This window comes from Hesperophylax consimilis, chromosome 20, assembly GCF_061612785.1.
Source record: "Hesperophylax consimilis isolate HC1 chromosome 20, BYU_Hcon_1.0, whole genome shotgun sequence".
In the NCBI taxonomy this organism is placed as follows: Eukaryota; Metazoa; Arthropoda; class Insecta; order Trichoptera; family Limnephilidae; genus Hesperophylax; species Hesperophylax consimilis.
This window is the reverse complement of record NC_142855.1, coordinates 16590780-16615425: the sequence shown is the minus strand read 5'-3', so window position 1 is coordinate 16615425 and position 24646 is coordinate 16590780. Positions and strand designations below refer to the sequence as shown.

The following is a 24646-nucleotide window of genomic DNA, read 5'->3' as shown; positions in this document are numbered from 1 at the left end:
TGAATTAATACATTCTCAAACACACGGAAAAGGCGCAGAACACAAAGTTTGTTCTGCATCTATGGGCCAACCAATGCTTTAGATTACTATCCCAATGATATTTAGACGGAAATCCTTTAGCATTTTTTAAATTGAAATATTTTAGTATTGTTTAAAACCTTTAAGTTAATATCAGCTCAACCCGCTAATAGACAAGTGTACAAGTGCACAAATGCGTTGGTTTGGTCTTCTGACTTTCGACGTATTATTATTTATTTATTAACGGACCACGTCCAATTACAACACTTTACATGGGCCCAGGCGTCGCCAGTTCAATATAATGCTCTATTAAGTCCTCCATCATTGTACAATCAATATTTTCCACTTATATAAAAATGTGAAATATTTATACCAAGTCCTGTGTCCTCAATGTGTATCACTTGGCACCTAGCTGGGGCCCCCTCCGAGGTTGGGGGCCTATGGAAAATATGATGTATTATTTTCCAGAGTCCTGCGTCTTCAAAGTGAACCATTTTCGAAGTATGCCCAAAGATTACATTATGTCTTAAGGCGATGCTCTACGTCGTGTAATATTTTAAATCGAGCCGCTATCAATAACAGCCCTTACGTAGATGGCGATAAGGTTTAAATTCCCGCTTAACACCATCCGCCTGTTTTGATTTATGCAAGAAAAAAACATGGCCAAAAATTGCCTTTTATTTTATTTTGTGGATGTTCAGTTTTATAAATAACTTAATTTTCCACATTATACAATAAAATCATAATCGAAAATGGGTTCGTAAGTAGGAGATTTTGAACATTTAAAGCAGTTTTCATAGGCCTACAAATTATTTTTTTCTGGGCTTATAAAAAGACTTATCTAAAAAATACTCTATTATTTCAAAGTCCAAGATGTATTCTACTCGCAGTATTTAATTAAAGCATCTGAAATATTTCTAGGCGACCAAATTTTCAAACCAAAAACACACGATTTTGCATTACTATGGCATCGCCTTAAGTATATCTTAATAAATGACGGCCCTGTGATATAATTTATACCAAAACAACGAGGCTAGGGGCACTTCCCCGTGTATAATATTTTAGGACTCTGTAAAAATCAAGGAAATTATAATCAATTTTCAAAACGTGGATCCATCATTTTTCATTATAAGAATTTTTTTATTCCATAACCTAGTAAACATAATTATACAGACAATGTCCTCAATAATAAAGTAATTAATTAATTAATTTTTAAAAAGAAACACTTTTTGCGTGTTGCGCCAATCATTTGTAGACGGGTGTATAAACATATGGAATATTAAAATGAATAAATAGTTTTTGTCCGCAAAAGACTCACTTCTTTCAAGAAACATAAACAATACTATATTTGGTTTTTGATTTAATAAATAATAAATACCTCCATTAAACTATTGATAGTTTGGTAAACAACACCATTTTGAACCGAAATGTTTCTTGAAACAGCTTTAGCTATGTTTGGACTATGGTATTTCATCAGGGTGGTACTGAAAGCACCTTACCACATTGATTGTTGTGAGGTTGAAGGAACTAGGAACATTAGGAATTATATGATTGCTTTGGGGAGTATCTGGCTATTCAGATTTGGTCATTTTAGTTAACATTCCGATTCTGAATAGTGGGTCTTTCACGGCGATACTTAAAGTATTTCTATGGTAAAAACAGTAACATAAAAACACTAAATATATTTTACTATTATTATTGGATGAGCAGACAGCTTTCTGCTGATGCTTTCATATGTGATTTCACTATAACTTTACAATAATTGAAGTTGTTTTATATTAAAATAGGTTACTCTCCTACTGAGAATCCACTGGAACTTTAAATAGGTTTATATTAGAAGAATGGGTAGCACGTTGTGGAAGTTAATTCCGGCTTCCACTACTCTATGTTAGCAGAATGGATGACAGGTTGTGGAAGTTAGTTCCATGCTTCCACTACTCTATATTAGTAGAATGGATGACATGTTGTGGAAGTTAGTTCCATGCTTCCACTACTCTATGTTAGTAGAATGGATGACATGTTGTGGAAGTTAGTTCCATGCTTCCACTACTCTATATTAGTAGAATGGATGACATGTTGTGGAAGTTAGTTCCATACTTCCACTACTCTATGTAAGTAGAATGGATAACACGTTGTGGAAGTTTGGTAATCTTAGTTCCTTGAGGCTGTCTTGACTATTCACTGTTTTGTAAAAAAAAATATTATTTATAGTGAATAATCTATATATTTAAGAATATAACTATGTTAACAAAGTGTGAATGTAGGGCTGAGTCAATCGATCACTTTGCATGACCCACTGGCGTTGTGAGCAAGTTTTACACATGGAAACAATTGTCACCCGGGTACTTTTGTTTGACTTAAAGTACTTGGTAGCAGGTACTGTAACTGTTAGACCATGCCATACTTCTCAAATTGTATAGATATTGGGTACAAGAGGGTGTACAAAATAAATAATGCGTCATCATTGTTACTGTTAAATTACATGATATATTAGGAAGTTTACATTTATATTTTATTTGCAGTTTTTGCACGTCAGTGAGAACATCTTAATTATATTAAAGAAAAACTTAACTACACACATAATACAGAGAAGATTAAAAAGAAAATAATAATTCAATAATTACAAAGGAAATAAAACAGCAGAAGAGAGACATTCAAATAGAAGTTATAAATATATAATAGAATGAAACGATTAATGAGAACCAACAACATTTCTCTAAGTAAATCGATTCATTTTGTAATTACATTAATGACCAAATAATTTAATAACTTATTGATTAATTATAAACGGCCTTAGGCCCTTGAGACTTATTTAAAATTCCACAAATAATAAAACACAATGAAAGTACTCACAGGACACAAGTATTATTTCCCAAGTAAATAAATCCTTTAGCAAGCCATTGTAGATTTACCTTCAGGCTCGAGTAATTACCAAATAACTAGACATTGATTGTTGCCAAAAGTAACATGGTAACTAATGAAAGAAAATAAAATAGATAATACATCAATATTCACCAACCTTTGAAATTTGATAAACTCTTTGCAAATCAACAACAAATACAATAAAATAAAAACTTGTATCAGTAATAATCTTTAACAAATCGTAATAACCTAAGCATCGTAAGAAACCAATTCCCCGACAAACTAAAACACGGAATCATAATCCCAATATATAAAGGAGGCTCTAGAGCGGACATAACTAACTATCGTCCAATACATACATTACTAAATTCACCATCTAAAGCAGTGATGGGCAAAGTACGGCCCGCGGGCCAAGTCCGGCCCGCCAGGCTAGTCAATCCGGCCCGCGACATTGTTTTGAATAACCCTACCACAATTTACCAATTGAACAAAATGTATTTTCTACGTAGATAGAATAGAATACTTAACGGTTTCCTTATCATTGTGTTTTAAGTACGGTATTATTGCATCTAATATTAGTTTGCACACAACCTCGCGCTTTGCAGATCGGTAGCATGGCGATGTGAAGTGCAATGCGTGTGTTTTCTACTATGAAGCTTCGCAAAAACAGTGTTAGAAACCGATTGACTGACCACCATTAAGCTTCACTACTGCGAATCAGCTCATCCCAGTTTTTACCAGATTATGATAAACTTTTAGAAGCTCAGCCACAGTTTCATCTGTCACATACGACTTCATACTCTTCTAAAGAATAATTAATTTTTGTTACTTTTTTACCATTTTAGCATATAATGTACTCAATATTATGCATGATGTAAAAATTAAAAAATAAAGTGCTTATATCACTTATAAAAAATTATTTTATTAATTTTTTTTCCGGCCCGCCTAGATAATTTTTTTTATTTTATCTGGCCCTTTCCTTAAAAAGTTTGCCCATCTCTGATCTAAAGCCTTTGAAAAAGCTATTAATAATCAACTAATTGAATACCTTTAACAAAATAACATACTATCCTATGGGATACCGATTTGGATTCAGAAAAAATAAAGGCACCTCCGAAGCCCTGGCAACAGTTACCGATTTTCTAAATGAAAACTTAGACAAGGGTTCAAAATGCATATCAATATTTTTAGACCTGTGCAAAGCATTTGATACTATCTCACACTCTAACTAATCTAACATTGGTATAAATGGTAATGAACTTACTATTATTAGCGATTACCTGTCAAACCGAAAGCAAAGTGTGAAAATCAATAACTGCAACAGCAATCAATTAGCTACGGCGTGCCTCAAGGAAGCGTTTTGGGTCCTACCTTATTCTTAATATAAATAAATGAACTGAGTGGAAATAGGCATCTAAAGTCTCCCTGCAACCAGAGTGGATTTGGTCAGCGATAGATTCAAAACAAAGGGATTAATATCCAACCCAATGTTGAGAACCACTCCGGGTCTCGGTGGAAAATGGTACAATAAATGATTATCTAATAACAAAGTTCAAGTAAAAGAACAAATAAATGAAGTATGACCATTTTAAAATGGAACTTGTTTGGATTTAGATAATGATTTATTGACATAAATAAATTTTCCTGAAATTACATCACACTGTTCATTATATTTACATTAAGCAAAAAAGACACATCCTCTAAAATACAATGTATTGTTACCTGTATGCCTCATTATTTCTTTAACAATAATTTATCCTTACATTGCTATCTGTATGTCTTTTCTCATAACATTTAAATATAATTAAACATAATCACAACATTATAATTTAAATCAAATATAAAAAAAAACACAGAAATTGTTTTGAAAACCAATTCGAATTAATAAAATCCATCAAAATACGATCTATAGAAATATTATTTTTAATAAAAATATTTTAATTTCCAAAACTATAAAACTGTATTAAAAAAAAACAGCAAAATAATTTTAAAAAAAACAACCACATATTTAAGCATCAAAATTTAGTTAAAATAATCAATAAATATTTTTCAAATAATCCAAACATAAATTTCATAGCTAAAATTATTTTCTTTTCCTATTTAGTTTAGTTTAATTTCATAATGTAATAATTTTAGACTTGTATTTCATTAAGAATCAACAGAGAATGAGTTTTAATTACACTCATTGAAATAGTTGAAGTGAAGTGACAGAAGAAATCTTTTTATATGAAAATGTAAATTATCAGTTGAAGTCCTGATATATTAATATTGATTCACTTTCATAAGATCAACGTTCCCTAGAATGTATTATTGTAACAATCATACTACGGTTTCGGGCTATAATTCAGTTATTAATAGATTACACACCACTGGTAACTCGTATGCTATTTTAGCTGATGTTTTTAATATGCCTCGAAAGAAATATAAATCTGTTCTGATTAAATATTTTAGCAGTGCTTGTAATGCATTACATTTTTTTCTTCTTTATATCTTTTAATTACTTTGTACTGATGTTTATTCTTTTTATTGTTAACTTATATAATCTTATAATTGTCATTTTTTTCCATATTATCCTATGATTATCAATAGCTGTCATATATGTAAAAAGCACTTGCGGCGTTAATTCTAAATAAATAAATAACTCTCCTAAAAGAACAGACATTGTCTAGTGAGGCGGGTAAACAAAACTATGGAAGTAATAAAAAAAACAATTAAATAAACGGCCGGGTTACCGGCACTGAAACTGATTACTGTATAATACTTTGTTATTATTTTTCCTTGAAATATGTATTACAGATGTAAATAACAACTTTAACAATACCTAATTGTACATTTCTGTCACCTACCTTATAGAACTGGTTACACCTAGTGGGGCAGGTAATGTACTATTGCGCTGTATTCAAAATCAATATTGTTATATTTAAACATAGCAAGTTTCTATTTAAAATAACAATATACTTCCCAACCAATAAGAAAAGTATAAAACATACTAATTTCCGCTGTCTGTGAGTTAGTCCTCCGTGAGATCTGGTTCAATGAACTCAAATACCACCAATAACATATATAGTTTTTTAGTATAACAGAAAAAAGAATGCGTGAAGAATTCAGACTATTTTGTGATCTTTCACAGGTCTGCGCTAGTTAAAAACAAACTACTCACTGTGAACAAGTTCATATACCTAGGCTGGTCTATAAGTGACGAAGGATGCACTGATATATCATTCAATAGACTATCAACAACTGTCTGCCCACAGCGTATTCTGAGATGCTTCTGTCACGTCGCTCTCCAAACTGAGAACTCCAACCTGGAGAAACACTGGCAAAGTGTTTGTTTGGCAGGAGAAGCAGAAGTTCACCGATGCGATGGACTGACCAAATATCAGCTATGTCCGGTGTCCTTGGCTCTGCATGCAGCGCAGGACCACGAGGAGTAGAGGAGTCGAGTTCATCAGAGAAATGGTCACAATCCCCAGCAATGCGGCAACAACTGAACAACAACAAAAGGTCACAATAAACCTAAGTACTTATATTAAAATCACAAAATGAGAGTTGATACTACTACCACTGAACTGACGTCACATTACTCTGCGGTGAGAACTTATCAAATTCTTTCAAAGACTTTGGATAAACCGATTTAAATGTGTTTTTCGATGTATGTAAAAGTTGGTTATCTTTTGTAAATTATTTAATTAAAATATGGTAAATGAGTTAAAATTATTAATCAGTATCGTAACCTGTTTTAAATTATTAATTAAGCAAGAAAGTGTAACTGAGCAGGTATTCAAAATAAGATATATAGTGTTGCTACTCGCACATTATGTCCAGCGTCAGGGGGGGTTCAGGGTCATACATAGAATGTGGCTGCCATGAGATTGTTGCTCTCCTCAAGTGATGTCCAGTGGTGTAGATAGAATGTGACTGCGTTAAAAGTGTTGCTTCCCAAGTGATGTCCAGTGTTATAGATAGACTGTGGCTGCCTTGAGAGTGTTGCCCCCATCAAGTGATTCCCTGCAACAGATTGTTCGTATTTCAAATAAATATCTCGGAAGATAACATTTAACTAACAATGTTCATATAGTAATGATTAATATTATATCTACACATTTGAAAGAACTATAATAAACTTAAAAGGTAGTAATGGTTGAAAGAGAATAATATATCTAAATCTTATTTAAGCAATGTGATTACTGATTAGATAAGAACAGATAATGTTAAAATTAATCAATGGATATTGCGTACATTAATAAATTACCTACGCATGGATGTTCGCCTCTATATGGATGAAATAAGTAATCGAATCAACCATGGAGTGCTGATACCAACCCTGATGTATGGCAGTTAGGCATGGAACTGGCAGATTAAGGATGAAGGTGGACTGAAAGTAAAAATGTGATTCCTGAGACATACATGTGGTAAAATCATGTACTACCGTGTTACAAATCTGGAGATCCGCAAAGAATACAAGGTGTAATGGATAAGATAAATAAAAGTGACGCTTAGAGCGGATGAACGAAGAAAGGAGTGGAAGGAGGATATATGGCGAGGAAGTGAATGGTAAAAGTAACGCTTAGAGCGGATGAACGAAGAAAGGAGTGGAAGGAGGATATATGGCGAGGAAGTGAATGGTAAAAGTAACGCTTAGAGCGGATGAACGAAGAAAGGAGTGGAAGGAGGATATATGGCGAGGAAGTGAATGGTAAAAGTAACGCTTAGAGCGGATGAACGAAGAAAGGAGTGGAAGGAGGATATATGGCGAGGAAGTGAATGGTAAAAGTAACGCTTAGAGCGGATGAACGAAGAAAGGAGTGGAAGGAGGATATATGGCGAGGAAGTGAATGGTAAAGAAGTCGGGAATGCCCGAGGAAGACACAGCACGATCAAGTAAATCAAAAACTCTTGTCAGGTCATGGTCAAGAGCCAGAATAACAAGAGTATATGAATGTGTATGAAGCAAGGAGTGTATAGCAAAACAGAGTTGAGTGGCGGTCTATCATGAAACCGCGTGATGATTAACTAGTTAGTGACTCACCAGCGGGGGATCTGTATAAATCAGTCTTCCCGAGAGTACGATGTCTTGATCCTGGTCCTGATCCTTACACAGTCTCTTCATGAACTCAGCGCGGTACTCAAATGGAGGCAGGGCTTTAAGCAAACAAACAAACAAATAAATAAACGTTTACTAATATTTAACTAAATACTGATGTACTAGGACTATGAAAATGAAAATGCCAATGTGACGTCGCCAAATTCACGAACAAGTCGTTTTAGCAGCAAATCAAAAATGCCACATTTTAAAATGATATGGAAAATTTATTCGTCAACCTAAAAATAAAATAAAACTGCTGTCACAATGGTATTTTTTTCGAGAATAACAAAAAAACAGTGAAAATACCGTATTGTTGTTCAATCGTAGAGATGATTTATTCAGGAAATGTTTTATTTGTGAAGTTTGTTATTCGGAAAATTCTTAATTTGTACATTTTAGAGGCGAATTTTAAAATCCCGCCAGAATTATTATAGATTACCCCTTTTTAATGAATGCTTTGAAAGCACAAATGATTTAACCTTTTTTATTTCCGCTATTTAACCCCTAGCAGTTTGTTATTCCTACTGCAACTTGTAAACCCACCTATAATCTGACATACTGCATTATTTGGTTGCAGTGTACCAAATCACAGGCATTTTTCAATGTGACCACCGCACAAGATTATAAACTGCTCCCAACCATCTAGAGTCTGTAGGGTTATGGCATATACAATAAGGTAATGCTCTAGGGCTGAAGGATATTAGAAAAAGTAAGAGATGGGGAAGGTTGGGCAGTAACTATCTGTTCAGATCTGGTAACAAAACATGGCTAAAACCATTTCAAGTAACACGTGGAATCTCGAATTAACATCTCGGAACATTCCAAAGCGGAAGATACTCTCAGTATCGCCCTTGAGAAAGACCACCATTTAGAATTGAAAGGTTGCTTGAAATGACTTAAGCAGTATTTTGTGAGCTTTGAATAGCTATGTACTTCCATTTCCCATTCCCTTCTGTTTCACATTGTATCCCAAATGAGGGAGTATATTCAGCTAAAAGCTAAACAAAAAAAATCATTTAAGAAAATGAACTAGGTGCGCAAGTAAAGAAAGATAAGTTTACCTGTTGAAGCGAGTTGAGCAGGAGGTTCCTGGAGCATGTGTTCAGTGTTCAGTCAGCAGGCGCTGCATCTGCCTTGTCTCTTGCTTGGATTGCGTATTGCGTAGACTGGCCAGGGTAGCCATAGCTTCACTATTCTACTAAATACTAACTTGTCACTGCTACAGACTGATGTACACTTTAGTGCATGTTTCATGGGAACATTCTGTTACAAGTGCTTTAACCAAGACCGCACTTGATTGGATTGTCATTACTTTTTAATAAGATAATGTATAGTTTTTATGTGTTAGACTATCAGAGGACAGCTCATTTTATTTATTTAATTTTGATATGTTTTATTATTTCACTAGGGTATATTTTAAACCTTAAAAATGCTTTAATATTGATCTAACGTAGATGGTTCTAACATTTATTAGGGTTTCACAAAGCTTATGTTTTAGAAACACATATTGAAACGTTATTATTTTTTGTGTTTATTTAAGTCCTTCAAAGTTTAAATTGTAGTGGAGGGCTGGTAGCCCTGCCCTTAAAGACTGTTGTCACGATATGGTGGTACGGTCTACAAGACTCACTCCATCGGGTTAGCTTCCAGGTGGCTGCGCAGAAACGCAACCACTTCTCCGTGTCCCTTTTCTTCTGCCCAAGAGAGAGCCGTCTTCCCATCACTATCCTGACAGGAGACATCAGCATTGTGCTGCAGAAGGACCTCCACAACATTCATATGTCCTTTTAGAGAAGCCCATGACAATGCTGTTCTGCCATCATCACGCTGAGAGTTGACATCAACACCGCGGTGCAGCAGAAGTACCACCATCTCAGCGTGACCATTAGCAGCCGCCTGGAGAAGAGGACTATCACCGTCTAGATCCCGGGACTTTAAATCAGCTCCATTCGACAGTAGCACTTTTGCAACTTCTAGATGTCCAAGACTTGCAGCAATGTTTAATGCAGTCCAGTCATTATTATCCCTTATGTGGATGTCTGGCCTTTTCAACAGTAGGAGTTCAACAACCTCCAGATGCCCATTACTTGCAGCTGCCGTTAATGCAGACAAGCCTGTATTATTCGCTGAGTGGATTTCTGCTCCTTTCAACAGTAGATGTTCAACGACCTCTAGATGTCCTTTCCTTGCAGCTGCTATTAATGCAGACCAGCCATCAACATCCCTTGTGTGGATGTCTGCTCCTTTCAACAGTAGGATTTTAATGACCTCTAGATGGCCATTATTTGCAGCTGCCATTAATGCAGACCAGCCTGTATTATTCGCTGAATGGATGTCTGCTCCTTTCAACAGTAGATGTTCAACGACCTCTAGATGTCCTTTACTTGCAGCGATTATTAATGCAGACCAGCCATCAACATTCCTTGTGTGTATGTCTGCTCCTTTTAACAGTAGATGTTCAACGACCACTAGATGCCCTTCATATGCAGCGTGTATTAATGCAGAGAAACCTGTATTATTCGCTGAGTGGATGTCTGCTCCTTTCAACAGTAGATGTTCAACGACCTCTAGATGTCCTTTCCTCGCAGCGTGTATTAATGCAGTCCAGCCGTCATTATCCCTTGTGTGGATGTCTGCTCCTTTCAACTTTAGATGTTCAACGACCTCTAGATGTCCTTTCCTTGCAGCTGCCATTAATGCAGACCAGCTTGTATTATTCGCTGAGTGGATGTCTGCTCCTTTCAACAGTAGATGTTCAACGACCTCTAGATGTCCTTTACTTGCAGCGATTATTAATGCAGACCAGCCATCAACATCCCTTTTGTGGATGTCTGCTCCTTTTAACAGTAGATGTTCAACGATCACTAGATGCCCTTCACACGCAGCGTGTATTAATGCAGAGAAACCTGTATTATTCGCTGAGTTGATGTCTGCTCCTTTCAACAGTAGATGTTCAACGACCTCTACATGTCCTTTCCTTGCAGCGTGTATTAATGCAGACCAGTCTGTATTATTCGCTGAGTGGATGTCTGCTCCTTTCAACAGTAGATGTTCAACGACCTCTAGATGTCCTTTACTTGCAGCGATTATTAATGCAGACCAGCCATCAACATTCCTTGTGTGTATGTCTGCTCCTTTTAACAGTAGATGTTCAACGACCACTAGATGCCCTTCATATGCAGCGTGTATTAATGCAGAGAAACCTGTATTATTCGCTGAGTGGATGTCTGCTCCTTTCAACAGTAGATGTTCAACGACCTCTAGATGTCCTTTCCTTGCAGCGTGTATTAATGCAGTCCAGCCGTCATTATCCCTTGTGTGGATGTCTGCTCCTTTCAACTTTAGATGTTCAACGACCTCTAGATGTCCTTTCCTTGCGGCTGCCATTAATGCAGTCCAGCCATCATCATTCCTTGTGTGGATGTCTGCTCCTTTCAACAGTAGATGTTCAACGACCTCTAGATGTCCTTTACTTGCAGCAATTATTAATGCAGACCAGCCATCAACATCCCTTGTGTGGATGTCTGCTCCTTTTAACAGTAGATGTTCAACGACCTCTAGATGCCCTTCACACGCAGCGTGTATTAATGCAGAGAAACCTGTATTATTCGCTGAGTTGATGTCTGCTCCTTTCAACAGTAGATGTTCAACGACCTCTACATGTCCTTTCCTTGCAGCGTGTATTAATGCAGACCAGCCTGTATTATTCGCTGAGTGGATGTCTGCTCCTTTCAACAGTAGATGTTCAGCGACCTCTAGATGTCCTTTCCTTGCAGCGTGTATTAATGCAGACCAGCCATCAACATCCCTTGTGTGGATGTCTGCTCCTTTCAACAGTAGGATTTTAATGACCTCTAGATGGCCATTATTTGCAGCTGCTATTAATGCAGACCAGCCTGTATTATTCGCTGAGTGGATGTCTGCTCCTTCCAACAGTAGATGTTCAACGACCTCTAGATGTCCATAACTTGCAGCTTTTATTAATGCAGACCAGCCATCAACATCCCTTGTGTGGATGTCTGCTCCTTTCAACAGTAGGAGTTCAACGACCTCTAGATGTCCTTTCCTTGCAGCTGCCATTAATGCAGACCAGCCATCATCATCCCTTGTGTGGATGTCAGCTCCTTTCAACAGTAGGAGATCAACGACCTCTAGATGCCCTTCACTTGCAGCTTGTATTAATGCAGACCAGCCATCATCATCCCTGGTGTGGATGTCTGCTCCTTTCAACATTAGATGTTCAACGACCTCTAGATGTCCTTTCCTTGCAGCTGCCATTAATGCATTCCAGCCATCATCATTCCTTGTGTGGATGTCTGCTCCTTTCAACAGTAGGAGTTCAATGACCTCTAGCTGCCCTTCTCTTGCAGCTTGTATTAATGCAGACCATCCATCATCATCCCTTATGTGGATGTCTGCTCCTTTCAACAGTAGGAGTTCAACGACCTCTAGATGTCCTTCACTTGCAGCTTGTATTAATGCAGACAAGCCATCATCATCCCTTGTGTGGATGTCTGCTCCTTTCAACAGTAGATGTTCAACGACCTCTAGATGTCCTTTCCTTGCAGCGTGTATTAATGCAGACCAGCCATCAACATCCATTGTGTGGATGTCTGCTCCTTTCAACAGTAGGATTTTAACGACCTCTAGATGGCCATTATCTGCAGCTGCCATTAATGCAGACAAGCCTGTATTATTCGCTGAGTGGATGTATGCTCCTTTCAACAGTAGATGTTCAATGACTTCTAGATGTCCATTCCTTGCAGCGTGTATTAATGCAGTCCAGCCGTCATTATCCCTTGTGTGGATGTCTGCTCCATTCAACAGTAGGTGTTCAACGACCTCTAGATGTCCTTTCCTTGCAGCGTGTATTAATGCAGTCCAGCCGTCATTATCCCTTGTGTGGATGTCTGCTCGATTCAACAGTAGATGTTCAACGACCTCTAGATGGCCTTTCCTTGCAGCGTGTATTAATATGTCCATAACTTGCAGCTTTTATTAATGCAGACCAGCCATCAACATCCCTTGTGTGGATGTCTGCTCCTTTCAACAGTAGGATTTTAACGACCTCTAGATGGCCATTATCTGCAGCTGCCATAAAAGCAGACAAGCCTGTATTATTCGCTGAGTGGATTTCTGCTCCTTTCAACAGTAGATGTTCAACGACCTCTAGATGTCCTTTCCTTGCAGCTGCTATTAATGCAGACCAGCCATCAACATCCCTTGTGTGGATGTCTGCTCCTTTCAACAATAGGATTTTAACGACCTCTAGATGGCCATTATCTGCAGCTGCCATAAATGCAGACAAGCCTGTATTATTCGCTGAGTGGATTTCTGCTCCTTTCAACAGTAGATGTTCAACGACCTCTAGATGTCCTTTCCTTGCAGCTGCTATTAATGCAGACCAGCCATCAACATCCCTTGTGTGGATGTCTGCTCCTTTCAACAGTAGGATTTTAATGACCTCTAGATGGCCATTATTTGCAGCTGCCATTAATGCAGACCAGCCTGTATTATTCGCTGAATGGATGTCTGCTCCTTTCAACAGTAGATGTTCAACGACCTCTAGATGTCCTTTCCCTGCAGCGTGTATTAATGCAGACCAGCCTGTATTTTTCGCTAAGTGGATTTCTGCTCCTTTCAACAGTAGATGTTCAACGACCTCTAAATGTCCTTTCCTTGCAGCGTGTATTAATGCAGACCAGCCATCAACATCCTTTGTGTGGATATCTGCTCCTTTAAACAGTAGGATTTTAACGACCTCAAGATGACCATTATCTGCAGCTGCCATTAATGCAGACAAGCCATCATTATCCCTTGTGTGGATGTCTGCTCCTTTCAATAGTAGGAGTTCAACGACCTCTAGATGCCCTTCACTTGCAGCTTGTATTAATGCAGACCAGCCATCATCATTCCTTGTGTGGATGTCTGCTCCTTTCAACAGTAGGAGTTCAACGACCTCTAGATGCCCTTTACTTGCAGCTTGTATTAATGCAGTCCAGCCGTCATCATCCCTTGTGTGGAGGTCTGCTCCTTTCAACATTAGATGTTCAACAACCTCTAGATGTCCATTACTTACAGCTGCCGTTAATGCAGACCAGCCTGTATTATTCGCTGAGTGGATGTCTGCTCCTTTCAACAGTAGATGTTCAACGACCCCTAGGTGTCCATTACTTGCAGCGTGTATTAATGCAGACCAGCCATCACTTTTTTTTGTATGGATGTCTGCTCCTTTAAACAGCAGGAGTTCAACGACCTCTAGATGCCCTTCACTTGCAGCTTGTATTAATGCAGACCAGCCATCATCATCCCTTGTGTGGATGTCTGCTCCTTTCAACAGTAGATGTTCAACGACCTCTAGATGTCCATTATTTGCAGCTGCCTTTAATGCAGTCCAGCCATCATCATTCCTTGTGTGGATGTCTGTTCCTTTCAACAGCAGGAGTTCAACAACCTCTAGATGCCCTTCACTTGCAGCGTGTAATAATGCAGTCCAGCCGTCATTATCCCTTGTGTGGATGTCTGCACCTTTCTCTAACAGTACGGATACTATCTCATAGTGCCCTCCATGCGCAGCTAACATCAGGGCGGTCGAACCATCCTTAGATTTGATAGAACAAAACATTTGGTACATTCCAGCGTGTGGAAATGCGACTGCCCCTTCTTCAGTTTGATTACCATTGTTGAATATTCGCGGAACGAAATTCAATGTTGTTTTTTTTAATCGTTCAAACATTGTGGTGTTTTTTAGTTTCTCAAAGGTATTTTTCGAGGGATTTAGTAAATATTTCACAATTCCAACGTTTCCTGCCTTTGCTGCACAGTGCAAGGGATTCATTTCAGGTTTATCAAAGGACATACAAACTCCTTGTTCAGCAAATAATTTAAATCTCCTATCACTTTCACTTGCTACGAGATTGATGGCAGTATCGCCATGTAAATCAATGGCAATTAAAAAGTGAGTGCGCTCAGTATTACTTTCAATGCCACTTAAGATCTTTTGCACGGTCTTGTAGTCTTTATCTCTCACTGCTGCCATAAATGAAGTGATTTCTTTTCTAACCTGTTCAGTTCTCATAAAAGCCTTGCTTGCATTAGTCAACGGTTGTATGCTTGAACAATATTTTCCAGATAATTCTTTATTTCCCATGTCTAAGAAAGAAGCAAGCATAAGTTTAAGTTGAAATTCGTACGAACAGCTTTCCAAATTTTCCTTAATTTGTTTTACAATATCGTAATTCTCATTCTCCAATGTTATGTTCAGTGCGGTCCTCCCGGCCTTGTCTCTCGCTGCTATAAATTGGATGTAGGCTTCCTCAGATATCCTACTGCTCGGGCCACTCAGGAGGACTGAAAATGTGTGTATATTCTGTTCTTCAGCTGCTATATGCAATGGAGTTTTATCACAATCATGAAAGAATAGCTGACGATGTTGAGACCAGTGTTGGTACAATATCGAATTGTTTTCCAGTACGTCGATCCGTAGTGGTGACTTTTCAAGTTGTGTCTCTATAAACTTTCTGATTAAATAATACTCTGGTTTGAGCAATAAAACACACAACTCACTTTTAACGACTTTAATTAGTTCATTGTTTTTTCTTTCCGGACTCTTTCCAAGCCATTGGACAAAGAAATCAGCACAAAAGTACTCTTCAAAAGTGCGGTGAATGAAAGAAAAGGTTCCATCAATATTAGCCCGGATCAGCCCTAGTCCACTTATGTCTTTCTTATCTTCGTCGGATATAATTGTGTTTGTGAAATATTCTTCGGCGAACTTTGGGTCAAGGGACTGGATAGCTAGAACACAATGCTTTTTCATCATATTTGACCATAAATCCATTATAAAGGTTGTCTGTAATGTTAAGTTGACTTTTGTCTTCTGCTCAATATATATTGATTTCTTAACTTCGATAAACTGTTTATACAAGTCATGCAGATTGGTGATTTTGCATAAGTTCTGTGCTGGTTCAGGAGACGCAGACTGTATGGCCTGCTGGAGGAACACTTCAGCTAGCATACGGATCTGCAGCGGTATGCCCATAAAGCTAGCTATTTCTTTACGTAGCACTTCCTCCACCTCCTTCCTCAGCTCTCCGGCAAACTGGCGCAGTCTCCTCTTCCCCGACTCTCCGTGTTCTGGGAGTTCCAAGGCCAGGTGAGGAAGCCAGGAATTCATCATATAATCATCCTGTTCTGGTTTTGTAATTTTTTCTAATTCTGTAGAAAATTCTGACAATTCATTTTCAAGCCATTCTTGCGAGTGCACCCTTGTGGTGACTATTGTTTTGCAATTTGTGGTATTTTTTAAATATTTCAGAACCTCTAAAATTTTTGCTTTGGTATTTTCTTTAGTTATTTCATCAAACGCATCCACTACAATACAAATCTGCATCGAACGATCCGATTCGAGGCAGTGCTGTAAAATTCTGCACAGAAAATCATCATCAGTAGGTAAACACGAAGCACAAATCAAACACTTTGTAACCGATTGCAGGCTAAGTTTTGATAGTTTGGTGAAAGCGGAAGTCAAGTTGTAGTGATCGATTCTCAGTACCCAAGAGCCTTTGATGAGCTCTGATATGCGTGTCAGGCTGGTGGATTTTCCTATTCCTGGATCATCAGCAATGATGGTCAGCCTCTTCCTTGATTTGCTGAAGGCAACTTCCTCGATGGGGTCGCTGTAATCCCTGATTATGAAGCGACGTAGGCCTTTCAGAGAACCGTGGGAGTATTGCCAGACCAGACACGGGCTGCCGCTAATCTCCAGCTCTTTAAAATAGTGTTTGTTGAACAATTCCTTTATTTTTTTACTACCTGTAATCAATTCATGGGAACGATTTTTAATTTTAATGTTATCTCTCGAGACAAATAGTTTCTCAGCTTCCTTGGATAATTTGAAGGAACTAATAAGTGTTAATTTATCTTTCACATCGTTGAATATAAAAATATCCTTATCTCCGCTATAGCGAACAATTTCTTCCATGGATTTAATGACAAAACGAGTGTGGAACTTCCTAGGCATGTAGAGGCCGCTATTGTAAACTTCCCTCAGGGTGAGGCCTTCTTCGCTTAAATAGAGCCAGTAGATTACTTTATCTGACTCCTCCCGACACTTTTCCAGAAACAGGTCCCGTCCATCTTCCTCGGAGATGAAGATTTTCCCCCGCGCAGCATCCGCCACCTCCCCCCAGTAGTCCTGGCTGAGCTGCTCTGGATCGCTGATCACCAGCAGTGGTCCATCGGCCCCGCTCCTCTCCAGTAGTGCAGTGAGCTTCGCTTTGTCCACAAGTTTGTTCACTTTTGAATAGAATGTATCTAATTCACAAAGCTTCGGTAGATTGTTTGGGATGTTAGTTATATGCTGGTGGTCTGTCACGAGGTTCTTCAAAATGGATGAAATCAAATAATTGATTTTCTTTTGAACCAGTTCATCGTTGGATTTACAGTCATCTCCCAGTAATGTCAATAGGCTCAGTGTTTTTCCCCCTAATACTATTGCATTTCTTGTAAAAATTTCTTCTCTAGATGTAGGAACCAGGTCACTCAATTCAAAATTTTTAAAAGATTGAGTTTCAACGATCAAAGTGAAATCTTTCAATAGTTGATAATTATTATTTTGCGGTAGAATGATGACGAGCTTCTTACGACTGCATTCAACTAAATTTGTTAAAAGATTTTTGAATAGATCGTTCGGGAGTGAATTATCGGTTGGAGAAGCGAACTCAAGAACGAGTAGGTTATTAATAGTAATACTCTTCTTGTTTAAGGCTTTAATATCTATTTTCTTAGCTATATCAGTCAGATTATCCCAACTAAGTGATGTGTGACAGTTGTCATCTTTCAAATATATTTGATTAAAATCAGTGATTTTGGTCTTAAGCAAGATATTGTTTATTCTGGCAGCTTCAAATTTGGAATCATTTGTCATAATTTGTAAAACACGTTGTTCGGAATTTTCTAAGAATGAATTCAACTCCAAGGTGTCTTCGCAGTCCAGGATATTGGGCAATGTTCGGAGGTAGGCCTGGCCAGTTAAATACAAGGGGGCCGATTTTACACTACTGTTCTGTTTCCCCACAGCCTCCATTATCTCTGCAGGAAAACAGCGAAACAATTGTTTAGTTTGTTTAATCATTTTCACCAATACCTCCTTTGAATCACAAGTAATCGTTTTTCTTCTTACATTAATCTCAACAACTGGGAAATCTAGTTTGTCAAGATTTAGGGAAGACTGAAATTTTTTAATTTCCGACAATTCAATCATATGGCTTTGAAAAAAACTCATATTTTTAACAAATTTCAACTCCTCCGTAGAAAATACTCCCAGATGACAAGTGTTTCCAAACCAAATATTGTATCTGTAATTTTTGGAAGATGGGTCAGTTCCGTCCTTCGTTTCTTTCAGTTTCATCAACTCTTGGTAAGTTCTTCTCTCAGCAAGTCCTTGTGGCCAATTATCTACTACAAATCTCGTCCTCCCGTCACCGATGGCTTTGATTAAGGGATCTAACGCATGGGCGTCCACATTGTAAAACAACGTGGCCTTCTTCGAGTCACTGGAGAGATCAAAATCTTTCATTGGGATGTGTTGTATATCTCCCACATGAAAACCAGTGCTGTTTACCATATTAGGATCGGATAAGATGTTGGTAATATCTAATTCCTCTGTGAACATGGAAGGGTTGTAGCGGTCGTCAAAATCCCTTAGTATCTTTATTAAAATATCGTCAACCCCCGGACTCTCCAAGGCCAGCGTGTGCGCATGGAGGCCTTCTTCGTTGCTATTGATTTTACGGAAGCCTTTACCTTCCCTCTTCAGGTATTTAATGGTCAAGGTGGTAACCCCTGCCAGCCAGGCTCCCAGCGAGTGTCCACTAAAGGACAAAACGAGGTGGCAGGGGTTTTCTTTATTAATTTTCAGAATTTCTCCCTTAACGTCATCAGCAAACGTGATTGCGGAACACATATGATTCGTGTAGCGGTTACAATATACGCCTTTTCCATCGACCCAGACAGCCCCCAACTCACTGAGTACTGTCCCTCGATGGGATATGACGATTTGCTGCAGCGACGGGCTCCAAAACGCACATCCGAAGTATCCGTTGAAGAATTTACCCGTCAAAGAGCTGTTTTCTGCCGTGGTGAGCAGGCACCAATCTCCAGTCAGTTCTAGCTTCTTCTTGCAATCGGTGTAGGCCAGATTCACGAAGTTCGACAACAATTGTTCATTGGGATAGGGCTCCATCGCCATTTTATCTCTGTTGTTTTCAATGGGACGAAAATTTTTGAGTTTTTCTCGCCAGTTGGGAGAACTGTAAACCAAGTTTTGGTGTTTCAGCATGTTGAGGAGTCGTAAGATGTAATATAATGGATATTCCGGAGATGGATTCTGCAAGATGGTAAACAATAGTCAGAGTTGGTTTTGTATTTACTAATGGACAGACAGACAGACAGTGAGCAATATATGTAATTCCTCATACCTCCCATCCTACTAACGATTTATCCATACAAGAGTACATGCACAGCAATACACTGAGCACACGTGTTATTATGTGGGTCTTAATGGTAGGTAAAACAAAGTTATAATTAATTTACTTTAGCTGTGTTTTGTGACAATCTGAAAAGCAAAGTGCACCACGAACTATCTCTTCATTTTCTTCTTTTTCTCACCACTAGTTATTTTATTATTTAATTGATTGCCAAAAATACAGATCAGTGTGCCTCTTTTAAACCTAACCTAACCACATTAGTTTAGTTTTCTTAGTCTATATCTATATTTTGTTGCAAGCGTTGCAGTTTGTTTGGGTAGCGTTAGCACGTAAATTAGGTGTAGTCAGTTAGGTGAACATTTACTCGACTTGGCTTTTGTTCAAGCATCACTTTATCAGGTGTAAATAATTGTTCATTTGCGATGATAAATATAATACATGCATTTTATATTTATTTTGTTAAATTCTCTAAATGATAGTGAAAACCCTATCAAAATCCGTTGCATAACGTGAACATGAAGAACATGGTAAAGAATTTTTTGAAACATTATCGAGACCTTTCTTATTTTAATTTAAATGTTTTTTTCACAAAAATCCATTTATAACACTTGTATAAGGTTCGACGCATGTGGTAATTTTTTTCAATATAACGTTATGTCAGAGTATTCTATTTTTACCTAGTGAGGAGATGGCAAATATGATTTAGGAGGCCACGGAACCAATACACGTGCAAACAACTTGTGTGTTCTCATTTCACTGGGCATTTCCATTCAAATTATGTTATATTATATTACAAATATTAACATGATTTTAAAATTAATAAATGTTATTACCATTTATATCATATATGTTTAGGTCTGACTGATAATTTATAGTTGGCTACTCTGACAAACATGTATATGTTTGTCAGCACGTTTGTTATAAATATTATACGCCCATATGGGCTTTTACAAACGTCTACATAATAATTAGGTGGAACAGTTATCAAAATTAAAATTTCCTTTTAAAATTATATAAAACCCAGGAGGAAGAAAAGTATTATGCTAACCTTAATTGTAATTATTACTGAGAAATGTTATTTATAGCCTTCTTGTAACTATATTCCGTGCAGTTGAACACATCTACAAATTGTGGGAAACGGCGTGATGGTTAGTTTGATAGAAACAAATGGTGGGAAACGGCGTGATGGTTAGTTTGATAGAAACAAATTGTGGGAAACGGCGCGGGCGTGATGGTTAGTTTGATACAAACAAATTGTGGGAAACGGCGTGATGGTTAGTTTGATAGAAACAAATTGTGGGAAACGGCGCGGGCGTGATGGTTAGTTTGATACAAACAAATTGTGGGAAACGGCGTGATGGTAAGTTTGATAGAAACAAATTGTGGGAAACGGCGTGATGCTTAGTTTGATAAAAACAAATTGTGGGAAACGGCGTGATGGTTAGTTTGATACAAACAAATTGTGGGAAACGGCGTGATGGTTAGTTTGATACAAACAAATTGTGGGAAACGGCGTGATGGTTAGTTTGATACAAACAAATTGTGGGAAACGGCGTGGTGGTTAGTTTGATAGAAACAAATGGTGGGAAACGGCGTGATGGTTAGTTTGATAGAAACAAATGGTGGGAAACGGCGTGATGGTTAGTTTGATACAAACAAATTGTGGGAAACGGCGTGATGGTAAGTTTGATACAAACAAATTGTGGGAAACGGCGTGATGGTTAGTTTGATACAAACAAATTGTGGGAAACGGCGTGATGGTAAGTTTGATAGAAACAAATTGTGGGAAACGGCGTGATGCTTAGTTTGATAAAAACAAATTGTGGGAAACGGCGTGATGGTTAGTTTGATACAAACAAATTGTGGGAATCGGCGTGATGGTTAGTTTGATACAAACAAATTGTGGGAAACGGCGTGGTGGTTAGTTTGATAGAAACAAATGGTGGGAAACGGCGTGATGGTTAGTTTGATAGAAACAAATGGTGGGAAACGGCGTGATGGTTAGTTTGATACAAACAAATTGTGGGAAACGGCTTGATGGTAAGTTTGATAGAAACAAATTGTGGGAATCGGCGTGATGGTTAGTTTGATAAAAACAAATTGTGGGAAACGGCGTGATGGTTAGTTTGATAGAAACAAATTGTGGAAATCGGCGTGATGGTTTGTTTGATTCAAACAAATTGTGGGAAACGGCGTGATGGTTAGTTTGATAGAAACAAATTGTGGGAAACGGCGTGATGATTAGTTTGATAGAAACAAATTGTGGGAAACGGCGTGATGGTTAGTTTGATACAAACAAATTGTGGGAAACGGCGTGATGGTTAGTTTGATGGAAACAAATTGTGGGAAACGGCGTGATGGTTAGTTTGATAGAAACAAATGGTGGGAAACGGCGTGATGGTTAGTTTGATAGAAAAAAATTGTGGGAAACGGCGTGATGGTTAGTTTGATACAAACAAATTGTGGGAAACGGCGTAATGGTTAGTTTGATAGAAACAAATTGTGGGAAACAGAGTGATGGTTAGTTTGATACAAACAAATTGTGGGAAACGGCGTAATGGTTAGTTTGATAGAAACAAATTGTGGGAAACGGCGTGATGGTTAGTTTGATACAAACAAATTGTGGGAAACGGAGTGATGGTTAGTTTGATACAAACAAATTGTGGGAAACGGCGTAATGGTTAGTTTGATAGAAACAAATTGTGGGAAACGGCGTAATGGTTAGTTTTATACAAACAAATTGTGGGAAACGGCGTAATGGTTAGTTTGATAGAAACAAATTGTGGGAAACGGCGTGATGGTTAGTTTGATACAAACAAATTGTGGGAAACGGAGTGATGGTTAGTTTGATACAAACAAATTGTGGGAAACGGCGTAATGGTTAGTTTGATAGAAACAAATTGTGGGAAACGGCGTGATGGTTAGTTTGATACAAACAAATTGTGGGAAACGGAGTGATGGTTAGTTTGATACAAACAAATTGTGGGAAACGGCGTAATGGTTAGTTTGATAGAAACAAATTGTGGGAAACGGCGTAATGGTTAGTTTTATACAAACAAATTGTGGGAAACGGCGTAATGGTTAGTTTGATAGAAACAAATTGTGGGAAACGGCGTGATGGTTAGTTTGATACAAACAAATTGTGGGAAACGGAGTGATGGTTAGTTTGATACAAACGAATTGAAACGATAAAATCAAAAAGGTTGAAACCTCTGAATTAAATTTTTTAAACTTGTTTTATAATTTCAAAAAATTAAAAAAATATATGTTTTCGAGTAATAAAATATTTTAGAAACAACAAAAGTAAAAAGTTAAAAAGTTAAAAGAGAACCTCTGAATTCCGCATATTCTATTTTATTTATTCATTAATGTATTAACGCTCTTTTAGGGACTTTTACGCGCGAATAGTAGAAAATATTCAGTACACATTTATTACACATAACTAAACTGCCAGTAGAAAAAAAAAAATGAAAAAAAAAGAAAAAAAACTGCCAGGCATATAAGAAAGCACCCCAATATGGTAATTATTATTTATATGATGGTCACACTTATTTAATAGCAACACCGGCCGCTCGGGTCACAACGGTCCGACCGGGGGAGTCGCTATATGCACAGCGACTAATCGACAGTGGGCGTGGCCAACATATCCGAGCATACCCGTCCCGAAGTGAAGTATAGGTGTAAAGGGACACTTTCTTTTGAATCACAAACCATGTTACACAAACCTAGCGTAGTTCTAAAAAGGTTTGTTTACATTATATTATTACAACGCCATTTCTGACGTTTCGTTTCACACCTCGGGTGTGCTCGGATATGTTGGCCACGCCCCCTGTCGACTAGTCGCTGTGCATATAGCGACTCCCTCCGACCGGACACAAGGTATATTTATGGGACACAATAGCGACGGCCGCGGCAGCCCCACTCTGTTTTTGAGCGTCTAAGAACTGACACGTTGTTACTTGTGTAGAATCACTTTCGCTTATAAATGTTAAACGTACCTTCGTTGAATAAATAATTAAACGTGGAAATTTCTTTTTACTTCTCCGAGTCAATGGCCCTGCTATTGCAAGTAAATATCCATGGCAATCCACATCCTGAAACCTTCCACAAATAGTTTGTATTTGTTTAGTGATACATTAAAGATGTCTACTGACTCGGTTTAATTATTTCTGGGCAATGAGGAATACATTTGGTAGTTAGTCCCAGAATTTTTCTGCGCTGAAATAAATCCCGACTTTTAGTATTACGTAGTGGAATCCGAAAGCTTATCAATGCAAGCAATTCTATTTTCAATGAAGCAACTATCAAATGCACAATTTAGAATTTTATGTAGAAATACTAAGTCAGTGAAAATCCATCTGTCCGACAAATTAAGCATATTCATCTAATTTAGAAAAGGTATAGAAACAGTAAAATTTAACAGATTGAGCTCCTCTAATTTAACCGTTTGAGCTCCTGTGAATTATATTTTTTCTATTTAAAAAATGGAAAATTTTGTCGTTGTTCTTTTAGTGTTATTAAAAAAGGAAAAACTATGAATTCTATTTTTATTTTTATGTAATATGTGTGAAAAATATGTGTGAGAACCTCTGAATTCTTGGTTTAACATGGTTGTAATTCTTTCAAATTTATAGTTTAGGAATTCTACAATCACTTTATCAGTTGTAAATAATTCTTTATGCATATTATATAAACCCTCCGGAAGAAATTCTCTAAATGATGGTGAAAACCCTATCAAAATCCCTTGCGCAGTTTAGAAGAACTACAACACAGACAACGTACCTAATACCCACAGTGTGCACGCCAAAAATCGCTCCGCAAATAATATTCAAAATTAATAGTTTATACATCGAATTTAATAAAAAAGACATTGATAATCGCATAACTGTGTAACAGTAGTGAACTTCTTTACTTTATTTAAATAATAACGGCATCGTTATATACATTTTTAAGTGATTTTAAAATCTGTGAAGTGAGCTTGTACAGTGCAGTGTTGTTGCCTGTAATAACCACTCAACATCAGAATACCTAACATTTCTAAGACTCACAGCACTAATATAACAGTATAATCGCAGCTCCCGCTATATCGGTGGTGGCTAAGCGGTTTAGAGCGGCAAACGTCACTTGCTTCAAGCGCAGTCCCAAGGGAACGGAGTTCGCTCCCTGCCCTAACCTAACGGCTTTTTTTATT

General features: G+C 37.7%; 3 protein-coding genes across 4 annotated transcripts in view; all 3 read right to left on the bottom strand.

Moving 5' to 3' along the window:
• Positions 1 to 2633: 2633 nt before the first annotated feature.
• Positions 2634 to 9575, bottom strand: LOC149414204 (uncharacterized). 2 transcript variants are annotated; one of them, XM_089644348.1, is made up of 5 exons: positions 9028 to 9575; positions 7910 to 8022; positions 7133 to 7255; positions 6695 to 6888; positions 2634 to 6367 (listed from the first exon to the last, which is right to left on the bottom strand). In XM_089644348.1, exons 1-3 carry the CDS (start codon positions 9062 to 9064, stop codon positions 7133 to 7135), a joined length of 273 nt encoding a protein of 90 aa, XP_089500474.1. In that variant the 5' UTR covers positions 9065 to 9575; the 3' UTR covers positions 2634 to 6367; positions 6695 to 6888. The 2 variants fall into 2 exon arrangements, with proteins under 2 accessions (XP_089500474.1, XP_089500473.1); XM_089644347.1 differs by having other exon boundaries at positions 7137 to 7255; positions 9028 to 9158.
• Positions 9576 to 9584: 9 nt separating this feature from the next.
• Positions 9585 to 12964, bottom strand: LOC149414203 (uncharacterized). The gene has a single exon (XM_089644346.1). It carries the CDS (start codon positions 12947 to 12949, stop codon positions 9593 to 9595), a length of 3357 nt encoding a protein of 1118 aa, XP_089500472.1. The 5' UTR covers positions 12950 to 12964; the 3' UTR covers positions 9585 to 9592.
• LOC149414202 (uncharacterized) overlaps positions 12900 to 24646 on the bottom strand; it is a 27283-nt gene continuing 15536 nt past the window's right edge. Inside the window, exon 2 of the mRNA XM_089644345.1 lies at positions 12900 to 19355. Within this exon, the coding sequence (XP_089500471.1) occupies positions 12900 to 19307 (6408 nt within the window). The 5' untranslated portion in view covers positions 19308 to 19355. The remainder of the gene's footprint in view (positions 19356 to 24646) is intronic.